Source organism: Chelonia mydas, chromosome 2 (assembly GCF_015237465.2).
Source record: "Chelonia mydas isolate rCheMyd1 chromosome 2, rCheMyd1.pri.v2, whole genome shotgun sequence".
NCBI classification, from domain to species: domain Eukaryota; kingdom Metazoa; phylum Chordata; order Testudines; family Cheloniidae; genus Chelonia; species Chelonia mydas.
In genome coordinates this window covers 198112181-198129245 of record NC_057850.1, presented here as the reverse complement: position 1 = coordinate 198129245, position 17065 = coordinate 198112181, and the positions used below count along the sequence as shown (strand labels likewise).

At 39.4% G+C, this 17065-nt stretch overlaps 1 protein-coding gene across 5 annotated transcripts in view; it reads right to left on the bottom strand.

The window, feature by feature from the left end:
* Window positions 1-17065, bottom strand: part of ANKRD28 (ankyrin repeat domain 28) — a 231293-nt gene that overhangs the window by 87188 nt on the left and 127040 nt on the right. For all 5 annotated transcript variants that reach the window (XM_043540995.1, XM_043540994.1, XM_043540996.1 and 2 more), the window contains 3 exons: window positions 6182-6252; window positions 2895-3095; window positions 2040-2127 (listed from right to left, as the gene is read on the bottom strand). In XM_043540995.1, the coding sequence (XP_043396930.1) occupies window positions 2040-2127; window positions 2895-3095; window positions 6182-6252 (360 nt within the window). The remainder of the gene's footprint in view (window positions 1-2039; window positions 2128-2894; window positions 3096-6181; window positions 6253-17065) is intronic.

The window sequence follows — 17065 nt, the reverse complement described above, 5'->3', positions numbered from 1 at the left end:
ATATGCTCAGAAGTCAAAGAAAACTGGTTGTTACTGAAAAGTACATCAGTAGCTGCTTATGACTTATTTAGAAGTACAACTGAGTTATTTAGCCACGGCTAAGAGGCTTCTGTCAGAGTATTGGAACTAAAAGCCCTTATCTGCTTTTCTTTTAATCTTTGCACTTCTTGAATGAAGCTGGAGGTGAGGAACCATGACTACAGACAAGCTGAAGAAAAGAATTCCCATACTTATTATAAACAGCAAAGTTCTACATAAAAGACTAATGGAAGGAAGTCTACATAAAGGAAGCCTGTATCATTAGGACGTGATAACCAACCCATTGTGGACAACTTCATCGTCAGAGGCAAGACAATGATTGGGAAAAAGAGGCTGAAATCCTGGAAGTGCAATAATTTGAAGTCTTATTCTTGGTCCATTTCCCTATTAAACAAAACAAAACCCAAGCAGGGAGCGAATCAGAAATATACCTATCTTAAAGTCTATTATTTCTCCTTTTTGAGTCAGCTTCTGATACTTTACTAGAAAACTTCATATTTTTAGTAAGGCTTTTGACATAGTCCCACATGACATTCTCATAAGCAAACTAGGAAAATGTGGCCTAGATTAAATTACTATAAGGTGGGTACACAACTGATTGAAAGACCATATTTAAAGAGTAGTTATCAATGGTTATCTGTCAAATTGGAGATCCCACAGAGGTCAGTTGCAGGTCCAGTACTATCAATTTTTTCATTAATGATTTGGATAGTGGACTGGAGAGCATGCTTATAAAATCTGTGGATGATGCCAAGCTGGGAGGGAATGCAAGCACTTGGAGAACAGGATTAAAATGCAAAATGGTCTTGACAAAACAGAGAATTGGTCAGAAATCAACAAAATGAAATTCAATAAAGAGAAATGTAAACTGTTACACTTAAGGAAAAAATTAAATGTACATACACAAAATAGAGAATAACTGACTATACACTGGAATTGCTGAAAAGGATCTGGGAATTACAGCACATCACAAATTGAATGGAACAATGTGATGCAGTTGCAAAAAAAGCCAATCTCTTTCTGGTGTGTATTAACAGGAGTGTCTTAAGTAAGACACAGGAGGCAACTCTCCTGCTCTACTTGGCACAGGTGAGGCCTCAGATGGATTAAGATGTCCAATTGAGGGTGGCACACTTTAGTAAAGATGTGGATAAACTGGAGAGAGCTTGGTGGAGAGCAATAAAAATGGTAAAAGGTTTAGAAAACCTGACCTATGAGGAAAGGTTAAAAACTGGGCATGTTTACTCTTGAGAAAAAAAACCTGACTGGCGACCTGTCACAGTCTTCAAATATGTTAAGGGCTGTTCTAAAGAGGACAGTAATCAATCTTTCTCCATGTCCACTGAAGGGAGAACAAGTAGGAATGGGCCTAATCTGCAGAAGGGAGATTTAGGATAGATATTAGGAAAAAGGTTTTTAATTATAAGGGTAGTGAAATTCTGGAATAGTCATCCAAGGGAGGTTGTATTTTTAAGAACAGGTTGGACAACACCTGTCAGGTAAAGTCTAGGTTCACTTGATTCTGCCTCAGTACAGTGGGCTGGACCTGATGACTTCTCACAGTCCCTTCCAGTCACATTTCTGTGACTCTATAACCACCATCTATAAGTAATGGAGAATTATATTTATCTCTATTCAGTTTCCTCGTACGCCAATCTTTCCTCTTAATAGCCTTGTGGCATTAGTGGACAAATTTTCAATCAGGAATCCACATTAAACCAAAAAGTTAGTGTTTAGGGGAAAAACTGTTTTCCTTTCATTTCTCAAAATAAATTAGCATGTCATTTTTTTCTGCCACAAAAGCATTCATAAAAAAAGACAGTTTGCTGTATCCTATTACAAATGTTATATGAGATGTATAGATACCTTCCCCGTAATCACCTACTAAGCAACCTTGACTAAACGCTTTTGCCTAGAAATTAAAGTATATAAGTTCAATAAAATGAAGTGACTGACTTTCTCCCTAATGCACAGAGAATCAGTTGCAAAAGAGTACATACCCATATATGCTCCCCAATGTATAGCTCGTCTGTCTTTCTTGTCAAATGCATTAATATTGGCACCTCTAGACAATAACAAACTCACCATCTAGGGTGAAGAAAGAAAAATAAGTAAAATACCTCTGCTCAGAATATAAAACTATGCACAGAATGTGGCATAATAATGAAAGCGAAGAATAAATCTTGGATGAAATGAAACCAAGTTTTTAAATCCTTTAAAACCACCATTCCATTTACATCGCTTCTGATATTTTGTGCATTTAAGCATGCTGACTGCCCACACTGTTGACAATGTTGTGATCATAGGATCCTCTAAATTATATATCAAGTGAAAACCAAAATATTTTAGATTACCTATTTTATGCAACTGTTTAAACAACCATGGCATACTACATGTACTGTATCTACTACATACATACTGTTTATTAAAACTAAAAAAGTTAGTTAAAAATCTATGCATTTAATCACCCTACAAATTTACATATTAAAAACCTTTCATTTCCATACAAACTGCTGAAAGTGGATCAATTACACTATGGCTTCAATCACTTGAAATTAATTTACAATTTAAGTTTATACATCTCAGCAGAACCCAGACTATAAATAAAAGGTTGTTGATTTTTTCTGGGGGAATGCAGAAACTAGAAAAAGCGTTCCTACAGGCTACTAATAAGGCCATACCTCACCACTGAAACAGTATTCTTCAAGGCTTTAGTATGGGGATGTAAATGCTGTAAATGTACTTTAGTGTACATTTTACCATTACCAGATCATGTACAAGCATGCAAATAAATAATCAGAGCTTTGGTGGGAGGCAAAAGGGCTAAGAAACAAGATCTGGAAAATAATCCATACCTCAACATGTCCACTGAAGGCTGCATGATGTAATGCTGTTCTACCTGCTCGATCTGACACATTTACATTACTTAGAAGAGGCACCAAAGCTTCAGCACATTTAACAGCTTTATTTGCAGCTGCTATATGTAGGGGTGTCTGCCAGTTTTTGTCACGGGCATTGACATCTGCTGAATGCTTTAACAACACCTGAACAGCATCCTGAAAATATTTGCAATAAAATAAATTACATTACTAAAGAACTAAAAGAATATACTTAGCAACTCCATGTAAAGTACAACAGAATCTCACTAATTCACACTTTGATAAACTGCATTCACATGTATTTTCAGGTTATGAGTTTATTCTCAAGCCCAGCAAGATTCTGGGATGGTTATAGATCCCCCAAACACAGCTAAGGAACTTACAATTGGCATTTGACACTGGTGGAATTCCCCATCACAAGATCAATAATGCTCAGGACTCCCTCTATTAGCGTGCATTAGTGAGGCACTACTGTACTTAAAATATATTACTACCAATTGTTAGACACCTTTTTTCAAAGAATAAAAATAGCTGAAAATGGTATATTATAGATGGAGAGTTTAATAACCATACTTTTTACAGATGTGCCTGTTTATAATACTATCAATTTAAACAGACATCGGCGGCAAAAGGAATATAATTTTTAATGGTGCCAAAGTGACAATCCTGTTTTAGAGTTCTATATCACGGTAATTTGGTAAGTAAGAAGTTTCATTCCCCTTTATAAAAATCAAGTTTAAACTGCAAACTTTTATACCATTCCTTTTACATTCCTACAGAAAGTAAAACCAAACACAATCCTGTTAATAACATATGCACACAATCACACAAAAAAGAAAACAGCTTGTCAATACAAATATTAAGATGTAGATGCAATACTTCATTTTTTCATTAAGTCCACTAAGTTTTCTACAATTTATTAATTGTTCTGATTGTTTCTTTAGTCAAATGCAAAAAGAGTGCAAAAATAAGAAGGTTACTACTCTGAACTTAAAACATTCTACTGAGGCTAAATATTGCAGGTGTCTCAAATTATAGAGCAATGTTACTCATACACATCTGAAACTCTAGGGAAAACGAAGAATAAATAAGTTTTGCATTTAAAAGTAATTAGTTCTGTGGTCACTTATCTCTTGCAGGAGCAAATTCCATAGTTTAGATCCAGTCACTGTCTCCCACACACCCTCCCAGAGTTGGCTGACAGATTCATTGTTTCGATACAATGTTGTGGTTATAGGAGGTCATGGTCACAGAGGGAGGTAGCTAAGACAAGCCCATGGAAGGCTTTGAATATCAGGACAGAGGACTTAAGTTGGACTATATTCAGTGAGGAACCACTGCAAAGAAATGAGCACCAGGTGACCTGTGTTGCTATAGAAACAGACTGCTTCACAGCGTACTAGTTGAAGCTTTTTGCGTATCTAAGGCACATGGGGGTTGGGTCAAAATGAAGTCCTACTGGCGTCCAGTTCTTTGTGGGGAGAAGGGGTGATGGGGGGGAAGAGTAGCTGTAGAAGTTAAAAAGGTCCTACGGGGCAGACCCCTGGGCTGGTCCATTTTGTGGTAGAGAAGTGGTGCCCTTTGAAGTTTGGGGAAGGATATGTCCCAATCTCCAGATTTATATATAGTTTTGCCACAATAAAACCAGTTCACTGCAAGTTCTTATATGCTAAGGTTATGTTAATGACATACTAATGTGATTTACAGTTTTCATTTTATTATACTCATAGCCCTAGAAGCAAGGAAAGACTTATACAAATGAGAAAATAATATTCTTATTTTAGGAGTGATAACTGAGCAGAGGAAACTTTTTAAAAGTAAAATGTTCCATAGATTCAAAAAATCATTAGCCAAATTGTGACAGATCCTAGTGAGGGTATTCACAGAAGAGGAGGAAAGGAAGGAGAAAGCACGCAACGAGCATCCCATCCCCCCCACACAAGGGGCAGAAACAACTATAGTCCCAAATCTCAGGAGAGTGCAGGGACTGCTGCTTCAGTGAGGCTCTCTCAGGGGAGCATATTGCTTTACCCTAAAGGATAGTTTAGCCTATGCACCAAGCCATTCATAGAAGAATTGTGCCCAAGTTCCTTATGGGACAAGACCTCCACATTACTACCTACTTAGGTTAGTGGCTAAATGCTACTATTTGGCCCAAAAGCAAAATCTAAAATGGACGGTTTTAGATCCAAAGTCTGATGCCTGAGACTCTGCAAAACCAAAACAATCTCATTTCATCCCCTCTCTCTCTAATAAAAATAAAACAATAATAGTACTGATATGACTCAGGTACAGTACTCTGCGTAGTCAGGTTCTGTGAAATTCTCCCACATGACTCTAGCAACAATACATGTCAATCCTAACCTTCAGCATTTTTACTGAGCTAATTTTATGACAACTTCACAGATTTAAAATTCCAGTTAATGACAGTTTGAAACTCAGAGAATACGATACCTGAACAATGATATAAATGCACCTCTTAATTTTTCTTCCTACGATATTTCTATATTTAGCAACATATTGATACATGCTTCAAAAACCTTGATTTTCTGATGAAACAAAATGTCAGAATTTTATTAGCAGCTTGCTCTGCTCTACTCTGTACATTTGAATGTTTCAGATGAAACTTAAACCTACAAGCCCAAACTAAATACTTTATGTATGTTAAAACGCTTACAGCTGCTAGCTTCAATGTTTTCAATAAAGAAACTGTAGAAATGCTTGCCTATTAAAAAATGAAAAAAAAAAATTGTGCTGTATAGGTGAAAACAAACCCTATTTAGTTTCTAGAGTATTTTTCCCTTATACTGAACCACTTTGGTTATCTCACCCCAAAGGAATCATGGACTTTATGTTCTGAATTCAGAAATATTCTCCGTCATGGGAATGGCACTCATGATTTACTATTTCCATGTACAAGAATTTCTGGTTTCCTTTTGTATTAAAATAATAAAAACAAACTACCTGTACTTATTCTAGATTCTTTTAATGAACATTTCTAAGAGCATGTTATTTTTGCAATTTTTTTTCCTGTTCAGAACCTCTCTCTATTCTACAATTGGAATTATGAAGTTATGCCCCCCCCCTTTTTTTTTCCTGTTAAATTTTAAAAAATCTGTTGCAAACATCCTGGGCTCTCTAAGCATTTTCAGTAGTTTCACTCTAAGAAAACTGAATAAGAAATAGAAAGTTGTCTGAGATGCTGTATTTTATTTTACATAAACTCATCTTTAGAAAAAAGAAAAAACGTGTTTATTTCATACCTCACTACATGATGCAACAGCTCTGTGTAAGGGAGTCAACCACTTGCTGTCTTTGGCATTAACTCTAGCTCCTGTAACAAAAAATAAATAAAATTAACTGACAGTGTATTCATACAAAATCTAAGTGTTTCAATAGACAAATTACTGTACAAAGTTACTACAACATTATATGCTAGACTAGTTAATGCAGGAGGATGCTAAGAAAAATAATACTTTTTTCCATGGGCTTTGGGTTATAGGATTCGCCCTTTGATGCACAGATGGAATTCTGTAATTCCTTGTTCACGAATAGTGAAGTGTATTTAATCAGTTATCTACACTAGTGAAATCTATTTTCCCAATGGTACTTCAAAGGCCTGCTGTGGCAGGAAAAAAAAAAAGAAGCACTGGGTATCCTTGTCTTCGTGCAACACAAAGCCAAGCACCCACAACACACACAACTTAATGGTATTCTGAGAGCAGATGAGGGGAAGAAGATTCATGATCCCCATTCCTTCATACCCCTTTGTAGTTGGGCAGATTTGTCTGCTTCCCTGCTGTCGACAGATAGGGGTAGTGCTCGCTGTCCCCCTTGGGAACTGGAGTGCATGAGGGAAAGAAGAGCAATATTTGAAGCTGCTTACTCCTGCCCGACAACTACTTCTCTTCAGCAGCTGGATTTGCAATGATCCTGCCTCCTCAGCCAGAGAGGCTATTCCCTATCAGCTAAGCAATACCAGGGAAGCTCCTCCTTTTGTGGTGGCCTATGTTGTTTACACCTGGGGGAACCAAGAATTTGATCGACTGAAAAGGAAGAACTCTGCTGACTTTGAAAATAATGAGTAATACAGCTAATATGGAGATGTCAGTGCCCCTTCCTTGTTTCTAAACTTGTTCACATACACACAAAAGGATATTTATTATAGCAGGCTGCGAAAGCTTGTTCAATAAATCTTAGTTCCTTAAAAAAAAAAAACAAAAAAACACCACACCCTAGAAAGCCCTAAATCCGTGCGCTCTCTCTTTCTCTCTCTTTTTTTTTTAAGGCCCATTTTGGGCTTGACCCTTGGTTTTTAAAAAGTAAAACAAAATGATAGTTATAATCTACTAGAGTAAATTGGGAAATCATTCCCTCCTCCATCAACAGTTTCAATGAAATAAAAAGTTTGCTTTTATCAAAGGGTCTTCACTTATAAACTGAATTTTTTATGAAAATTTCCATTTAACTCAACCATTTTTTGCCAAAAAGTGTTTTGATAATTTTTTTGACCAGCTCTGGAATCCATATGTTAATGATACATCTCTATATACTAAGATGAGCGTACACCTCTTAAATTATCAAGAAAGGCAAGCCATTTATTGAGAAATTGATGTTTGGGGAAAGGATAATTGGGACCCAATAATCTAGTATAACAATGTTTGGCCAACTCAGGAGAAAATTACACCTTGTTGATATATAATATCTCTTCTTTCAACAATTTAAAGACCAATACTGCTTTCTGATAAACAGACATGTAAATCATGTGCCTCATTAAAAAAAAATCAGCTACAGTGTGCACCTTACTCTTTTAGTGCACATGAATTTTAATTTTAAACTTGCATAGTATTAGACAGTTGGCTTAAACAAACCACTATCGCAGAGCAGCCTAGAAATCAATCACTTATTAAAACAACCTGCAGTGGATTTCTTAAATTTAACTTTTCTATTTATTTATAACTGCATTCATTTGCTTAACCCCCCAACCCCACTACTCATTAACGACTATGGAAGCAACTGAAAATACAATTCACACTATTTTCTACATGGGCTTATAAACAGTCTCTGCTGTCAGTTTCCTCCATTAAGTGAGCACGAACTCCTTTGAGTAATATATTTCCTGAATGTATTTTTTAACAATGTGCTTTCCTGTTTCCTGATATAGCAATATTTCTAATTGCAAAATTGTTTTGTGCAATATGCTGTACTGCAAAAACAATATATTTACAACTGGAAGACAGTTCAGTAAAGACCAGCTAACCTAATCAATAAACTGTACTTCTATTATCACAGAAAATCAGCAAACTAGACTACTTTAATACGAAATACTTGGTGCTCAGAGTTAAACACAACTAATCCTAGAAAATAATTCATTTGTTTTACATCAGGCGTACCAAAGAATGCACAAGCATGAAAGGTTTGTAGTGGGGTAAAAGTCACCCTGCAAGGGATTTCTAATTTGTTGTATAATGGCTTCCTTCAAACAGTGATATGTGTCTGAAGAGAGAGGGGTGATGTTGTGGGGAGGGTGAAGGCGTTGAGAGGGAACGGTCACAGCTATGCAATAGTCCAACCAACACTGAAGAAAACCACCCTGGACAGCTATCTTCTAACATCCACAGTCAAACCTCCCATTCCTGAGCAAACTCAGAGAAGCTAGCACCAAGCCAGCTACGAACTCATCTTACTGATGGTAACATTCTAGATCCAGCACAACCTAGATTCAGGCCAAGACACAGAACTGGCACTGATGAATGATCCCCTCCTATCAATGGATAGAGGACAGACATCCACTGTTAACCATGAGATATGGCTGTCTCGCCTGAGAAGTGTGGCAGGAATCCCAAATAATGTGCTAAAATGGTTTTAGTCCTTCCCTGGAAGTACGCACCCAAAGAGTAGAGATGGAAAATTGCACTTCCACTGCTAGAACCCTCACTTGTGGAGTTCTACAAGGATCAATTCGCTCTCCGGTCCTCTCATACAATCACTAGGTGAACTTGTCAGATGACACGGATTCCAGTGCCAGCAACATGCAGATAACACAGCTCTACCGATCCTTCATCACACATGACCACACCACTACAATCCAGATGGCCCAGTGCTTGGATGAGATCAGCTCATGGATGACGAACAGCTGGCTGAAGCTCAGCAACACAGAGGTGATGCTGGTGGTCCGAGGAAAGTATTTTGAAGAGTTTGCAGCCACAATTTAGTCTCCTTTGAGTGAAGGTTCACTTCCACAATTGGTCAAACTCAGTCCGTAGTCTAGGAGTACTCCTTGATTCCTCATTGATGCTGAGCTGTCACATTGCAATGCCAGCAAGTAATACCTTCTACCATCTCTGACTGGCTGGGAGACTCCATCCCATCCTGTTGGACAAAGACCTGACCTCAATTATTCATGCCTTTGCCACCTGTCAGCTGGACTACAGCAAAGAGATATACCTGAGCATGAAACCTTTAGCATTTAGGAAACTCCAACTAGTAGCTTACCTTCTTAGCAACACAGACTACCGTGAGCACATCAAAACCTATCCTCTGTGCTCTATACTCATTTGCCATAGAATTCTGAATCAAGTTCAAGGTCTCGTTCCTTAATTTCGAAGTGCTCCCATGGCCTGAGCCCCTGGATACCTAACAGACTGTCTAAGGCTGCAGGACAAAACCCATGGTCAACAACTTTGCTCCTCTGTCACAATGGAACTCTCAACCTATAGAGTAAAGCTTGGCCAGATGGGAGACAGAACTTTCTCCGGGGTGGTTCAAAACTGCAATGAACTCCCCCCAGAACCAGGGACCATCACAAACTTCACCTCTTTGCACTCATTTCTTTGACCATGCCTTCTCTAATATAAAACATATAGCAACAGATATTTAAGAAATAAAAAACCCTACAAAACATGGCACTCCACTGAACAAATTTCTCCAACTGGGAAGAGGAGGAGAGAACAAACAACACATGACAGATGTGAAGTCACATTGCTTAACACACTACTGGGAGGTACTCACATGCTATGGGCATAAGTGTGGTATAAAAACCTATATAGAACAGATTCATCCATTAAAATAATTCTTGAAAACCTTGTGCAAGAGAATGGGTGGTATTTAGAAAGATTTTTTTTTCCCTCTCGAGAGGGAGAAATTTCTAACACATCTAAAGAATCAACAAGTAAATCTTACTTTTGTCTATCACCATGAAATCACCCAAACACCATCAGCCCAGACTAACAGTCTCCATACTATTCTATACCCAGAGCTAAAGTCAAATACATCTGAGGACTCCAAATGTTGCTGGAATTGTCTTACAACAGCCTTCCCAGTAATTGTCTCCCAAAAAAGGAAGATTTGAGACCGAACAATAATTAAGACCATAAATTGTCTGCGTCCTACCAGGCATAAGCATACCTGTCATGCTTCCAGTTGCTCTCCAACCCCTGCCCGGGCCACTCATTGTGACTGGCAGACAGTAAGATACAAGCAAGAGCCTAAAATACAGAAGAGCTACTATCCTGTTAGTAATTTTCCCCCTCCAGCAATTCCATGCACAGTGTACTACTGACTCTCCAAACAGCAAAAGAAAGACAGCACAGTAAATGAACAAAGGGAATTTAAAAAAAAAAATGGAAGCAAGAAAATGGAAGGAAAAATGAAAGAAGGAAAGAAATACAGATTGAAGAGAAAATGGGACTTTAGCCCTGTCTGCACTAAGAACATGACCCTTTTCCATCAGCAGTCAAAGTAACTGGTCCACCAAATTGGAGTTGAAAAACTCTGCCCTTTAGTGTAAGGGCAACGAAAAAAACTGAGTTGCCATTGAATGGATCCTTGGATCTCAGCTCAATGCATGAGATAGGCCAGAACTCCCCTAGCTCTTAAAGAGTTCAAGTGCTTTGGAGACATGGGCGGCCCAATCTTATTCTCAGACCAACTGCCATGGTGTCTCAGGCCACTGCCATTCCTTTCTGTCCATGCTTAGCTATAAAGCACTGTCAGTTGGAAATGCAGTTATTTAGTCATGCAGTTTCAGAGTTCAACGAAGCTACAGACTTCAGTTTGAAAACAGAACACTTTCTAACATTTCTACATCCTTTGACTGATTTCTCCTCATTCCCATGGTTTCCTTGGGGTTTGGAGTGGTTCCTCATAGAACTAGAGTAACAGCCGTGTTAGTCTGTATTCGCAAAAAGAAAAGGAGTACTTGTGGCACCTTAGAGACTAACCAATTTATTTGAGCATAAGCTTTCGTGAGCTACAGCTCACTTCATCGGATGCATGTAGCTCACCAAAGCTTACGCTCAAATAAATTGGTTAGTCGCTAAGGTGCCACAAGTACTCCTTTTCTCATAGAACTAGTTTTCTTTGATGATTTTAGCCGCATAGCTGAAATTGTCCAAGTTGTTGGTGCCTCTATGGCTTCAGTCATGGAAGCTGATTTCAGTGCACTGTGGGTCATTAGCCTCATAAGCACTGATATTCCTTTAGTACTTGGTGCACTGACAGCTTCAATACTCTGTTGACAGCATCACTGTCTTGTCATTTGTTCTTCTACAGTCTCTATTTGTTATCATTAATCATTGTGGCAGCCCCTACAGGCCTTCTTCAGGGCCCAGGACCTCATTATGCTAGGCACTGTAAACACATGAAGAGATGGTCCCTGCCCTCAAAAGCTTAAAATCTAAGTATAAGACAGGAAACAATGAGCAGCTACTAAAAAACAGAACAGAACACACAGAGACGATTATAAATGTAATAAGTAATGGGTACAACACAAAACTGCCTAGCTTATCTTGGAGTGCTGAATTCCTCATCTAACTCAATAACTTGATGCAGCGTTAGTACCTGGGGATAGTTAATCTACGTTCTTTTCTCTTGTCTTCATTTTAGAGCTGGTTGAATCACTCAGATTAAAAGTTTTTGATGGATGTATTGGAATCTTTTGTCTTTGGAAGCATTACACAAAGCTCTCTGAAGACTGGAGAACCTCAGCTCTCCTTAGGCCTCTCACTATATTTCTGCATGCTGGAACCATTCTTGGCCTCGAGTACTTCAGAGTTATTTGCCTCAAAGCAGGTGTCTGATCTAGCTTTTAAAGTGCAGCCTCGCATCGTCCCCCCCACCACAAATACTAAATATACTTATACCTGTTGGACAAAGACCTGACCTCAATTATTCATGCCTTTGCCACCTGTCAGCTGGACTACACTGAATCATAGAACTGGAAGGGACCTCGAGAGATCATCTAGTCCAGTCCCCTGCACTCAAGGCACAACTAAGTATTATCTATACCATCCCAGACAGGTGTTTGTCCAACCTGCTCTTAAAAATCCCCAATGATGGAGATTCCACAACCTCCCTAGGCAATTTATTCCAGTGCTTAGCCACTCTGACAGTTAGGAAGTTTTTCCTGATGTCCAACCTAAACCGCCCTGGCTGCAATTTAAGCCCATTGCTTCTTGTCCTATCCTCAGAGGTTAACAATTTTTCCTCCTTCCTCCTTGTAACCACCTTTTATGTACTTCAAAACTGTTAACATGTCCCCTCTCAGCGAGGAGAAGTTATTCTATATTGGGTTATAAGACTTTCCTGTGTGAATACACTGATCCAACATGTTAGTGGATGTTTACTATATGCCTATAATGTTTGAATTCAATGTGAATTATACAGGAAGGCAACAAAATAGCTTCCCAGATAAGAATACCTAGTTACACACTAAGAAGTCAATGGAGACCAGATGTTAGCTTCAAAGATCCTGTATCTTGTCTCCAACACACTGTAAAACTAGGCTAGGAATTAGAGATCAAATGAAGACTGAACAGTTAGAAGACCTCTGAGAGGTTGAAAAGGGGGCCAGTATAGGCAGACAGGCTGGCACAGAAAATGCTCTGTGGAGGAGTCAGGCCTCCCAGACCCAGGGAATGGTAAGCCTTAAAGAAGAACTAGATATGCTTACAGTTTGTTTTACTGTTTTTGAGATATATTTTTTCTGAAATGGTTTTAAATAAATGATGCTTTGCTTTAAAGAAGCTCTTTGGTCATTAATTACCACAGTCATTGCTCCAGAGGAAGTAGAAATACAGGTTCTGAGCCCAAGTCAGACCTAAAATGGTCAAGATTGAGACACAGGTGACTACCACACAGCACCCTATGTGAGTGAGAGTGAAATACACAAGAAAGGGGTGCTAGCTTGAAGCCTAGAGGAAGTGCATCAGAGGGACCAGGAGATGTTAATAGTGCAGTTCGCCTAATAACCATAAGGTATTTTTGCTATTCAGTTTCTTCCGTTCAAAGGTCACAATCTAAAGTGACTACTCTGTCTGAACAACAATACAACTTTGACAGTTTCACAAACTCATCATTTCAGGTGTTCATAACTTAAGGGTTAGAGTCTGTATATTCTATACCTAAAAAAGCCTGAGATCACAACAGAGGAGAACATGGATTATATATTAAGAGAAAATTTAGAGGACATTTCAAACAGATATTCTACAAAAAATGTCCTCCACTTGACAGCAAACCAGATTTGAGAGAAAAAATACATTTGTAAGTGCCCTTTATGTCTGAAGTGGATGCTTAACTGTCCAAAGACAGGTTTCAGAGTGGTAGCCGTGTTAGTCTCTATCAGCAAAAACGAGGAGTCCTTGTGGCACCTTAGAGAATAAAATTTATTTGGGCATAAGCTTTCATGGGCTAGAACCCACTTCATCAGATGCATGGAGTGGAAAATACAGGAGCAGGTATAAATACATGAAAAGATGTGAATTGCCTTACCAAGTGCAAGGTTAGTCTAACAAGACAATTCAATTGACAGCAGGATACCAAGGGAGGAAAAATAACTTTTGAAGTGGTAATGAGAGTGACCCATTTCAGACAGTTGACAAGAAGGTGTGAGTGAGTACCAGTAGGGGGAAATTAGTATTGGGGAAATTAGGTTTAGGTTGTAAAATGACCCAACCACTCCCAATCTTTATTCAGGCCTGGTGTCCAGTTTGCAAATTAATTCCAGTTCTGCAGTTTCACATTGGAGTCTGTTTTGGAAGGGGTTTTTTTTTTTTTGAAGAATTGCCACTTTTAGGTCTGTTATTGAGTGACCAGGGAGACTGAAGTGAAGTGTTCTCCTACTGGTTTTTGAATGTTATGATTCCTGATGTCAGATTTGTGTCCATTTATTCTTTTGCATAGAGACGGTCCGGTTTGGCCAATGTACATGGCAGAGGGGCATTGCTAACACATGATGGCATATATCACATTGGTAGATGTGCAGGTGAACGAGTCCCTGATGGTGTGGCTGATGTGGTTAGGTCCTATGATGGTGTCCCTTGAATAGATCAGTTGGCCCCGGGATTTGGCACTCAGGACAGAGTTGGCACCGCGGTTTGTTGCAGGGTTTGGTTCCTGGGTTGGTGTTTTTGTTGTGTGGTGTGTAGTTGCTGGTGAGTATTTGCTTCAGGTTGGGGGGCTGTCTGTAAGTGAGGACTGGCCTGTCCCCCAAGATCTGTCAGAGTGATGGATCGTCCCTCAGGATAGGTTGTAGATCCTTGATGATGCGCTGGAGAGGTTTTAGTTGGGGCTGTAGGTGATGGCTAGTGGCGTTGCTACTTTCTTTGTTGGGCCTGTCTTGTAGTACGTGACTTCTGGGTACCCTTCTGGCTCTGTCAATCTGTTTCACTTCACTTCACCTAAGCCTAAATTCCCCAATACTAATTTCCCCCTACTGGTACTCACACCTTCTTGTCACCTGTCTGAAACGGGCCACTGATTACCACTTCAAAAGTTATTTTTCCTCCCTTGGTATCCTGCTGTCAATTGAATTGTCTCAGACTAACCTCACACTTGGTAAGGCAATTCACATCTTTTCATGTACTTATATCTGCTCCTGTATTTTCCACTCCATGCATCTGATGAAGTGGGTTCTAGCCCACGAACGCTTACGCCCAAATAAATTAGTCTCTAAGGTACCACAAGGACTCCTCGTTGTTTTTGTCCAAAGAACAAACATCTAAAGAATTCCTGTTAAGTATTGCTTAAAGCAACAGGGTACTATGAAAAACAGTTTTGATGTAGTGGGGGAAAACAGCTACATTTTTTCACATGACAAAGGGAAAACGAAAAATGTAATGCCAATTAGATACAGGCCAGATAGCTGTTCCTTTCAAGTAAACAATACAAAAAATGTTGTAGATACTCTGACAAAAGAATATCAAAGCCTGTTTCTCAGAAGGGGACCTAAATATCAGATTGACTTGTATAAGGAAGAATAGATAAGATTGCCTTTTCATATAGGCAACTGCCAGCTCTTAAATGAAATTCTCACTGAAGCTAGTTGATTATACTACTACTGTAAAACCGCATTTGACGGTATGTGTTACCGAACTCATTTCTTCAAACTCTGAATGGGCTTGGCTGTGCATCATGCCTCAGTTTGCATACTGAAGGCAAATGCAGCACAAACCACATCCCATTATGTTTTATTAGTTACATGGACGCTAATCCGTCCTTTGTTATAGTTCTTACTGGAGATGGGCCAACTCTTCTACAAAGTGTACTTAAATAACTGGCTGGTACTACTAGTAATAAATGCTGAGAGAATATATTATTTTATTCCCTTTATCACTAATACACTAAGGAAGCCATCAGCATCTGCTTTATTGAACATCAATGCATTTATTTAAGCTGTTTTTATATGCATGATAAAATTTCTTCAATCTAAATACCACTGATATAACACTAATTCTTATACAGCACAAAAAGAGTTTCAGGTCAAAGGATTAAAGACCTTGCATGAGATACAGGGCCCAAACAGCCACTTTCTTAGTGTGGCAGAGCTCCGACCTTGTCCCCATGGGTCCCGCGCTTCCAGGCGGTTTATGCTAGCTTCAGAGGTTCACTGCAACCCTCCACGTAGACCTTCTCTCTCTAGGGCCACAGACACAGCCTACTGAGCCCTTTTCATCATAAGCTAGCAATGGAGGTTGGTGAGAGAATTCCCAGTCTCTGTTGCTCCTACGGCCGCATGCCAAAACAGTTTAGCCTCCTGTCCTGACAGAGGCCTGTTTTCCCCTCCCAGGAGGTGTTTCTGTAGTGGTGGTTTGGGGGGAACCCGGGCCCGCCCTCTACTCCGGGTTCCGGCCCAGGGACCCTAACGGTAGCAGCTGTTGGCAGCCAACCTTTCACTGCCAGAGTTGCTACATTTCTCTGGGCCACTTTCACACAGCTCTCCTGCTTCTCCCTTCTTCACCCTTACATTAGGGCTCCCTTACCAATGACTTAAGGGTGTCTTCATTAACCAACCCTTCAGCTGCACTTTAGCTCCCTGGCTCCTCTCTGCCTGACCGGAGTGAGCCCTTTTATATTATCAGAGGGGACTTAGAGTCAGGTGGTCACATTAGCTTAATGGCCTCACCTGACTCTTTGCACGTTAATTGGAGTCAGGTGTTCTCATTAGCCTGGAGCAGCCCCTGCTCTGGTCAGTCAGGGAACAGAAAACTGTTAATCCAGTGGCCAGTATGTCTGCCTTCTGCTACTCTGCTGTACCCAGCTGGCCTGGGCCTATCACATTAGCTTGGACTTAAAATATGGTCCTATACTGAAGATTGACAACATAAAAATGGCACTTTTATACTGAACAAAGCTGTTCCCTATGTGCATTCAGTCATATCTATTTACTCTATTAACAATTTTATACTGCTTTTGTTCCTGTTGACACTGCAAGACTACACTCCAGTGGTGGAACGAGCTGAATTCCACCCTGGTATTCTATCCAGGGTACCCTGATCAGAACTGCCAATCAGGTTCCTCCCTTGAAGTAAATCTGCCCACAGTTACACCTGTTAAATTCACTGAACAGGCATAACTGAGACCAGAATTTGTTTGGCCTTCAGAATCTTTGTTAAAGGAGGTGCACAAACCAGAAAAGAATCTTAGCAAAGTTGAATTTACTGGACTGGTAGTTAGAAAGCTATTTTTTACTTGGAAATTTAGCAAGTCTAGCACAGTTGAGACAAATATAAACCCAACTAGACTATTTTTACAGTCATTGTTTTGAGAAGAGCCACATTTTAATACTGGTCACACATACGCAGAGTTCTCAGAATATGCCATCTGCAAAGTTTCATATTGAAGGAATAGTACACTGATCTCTTTAGACC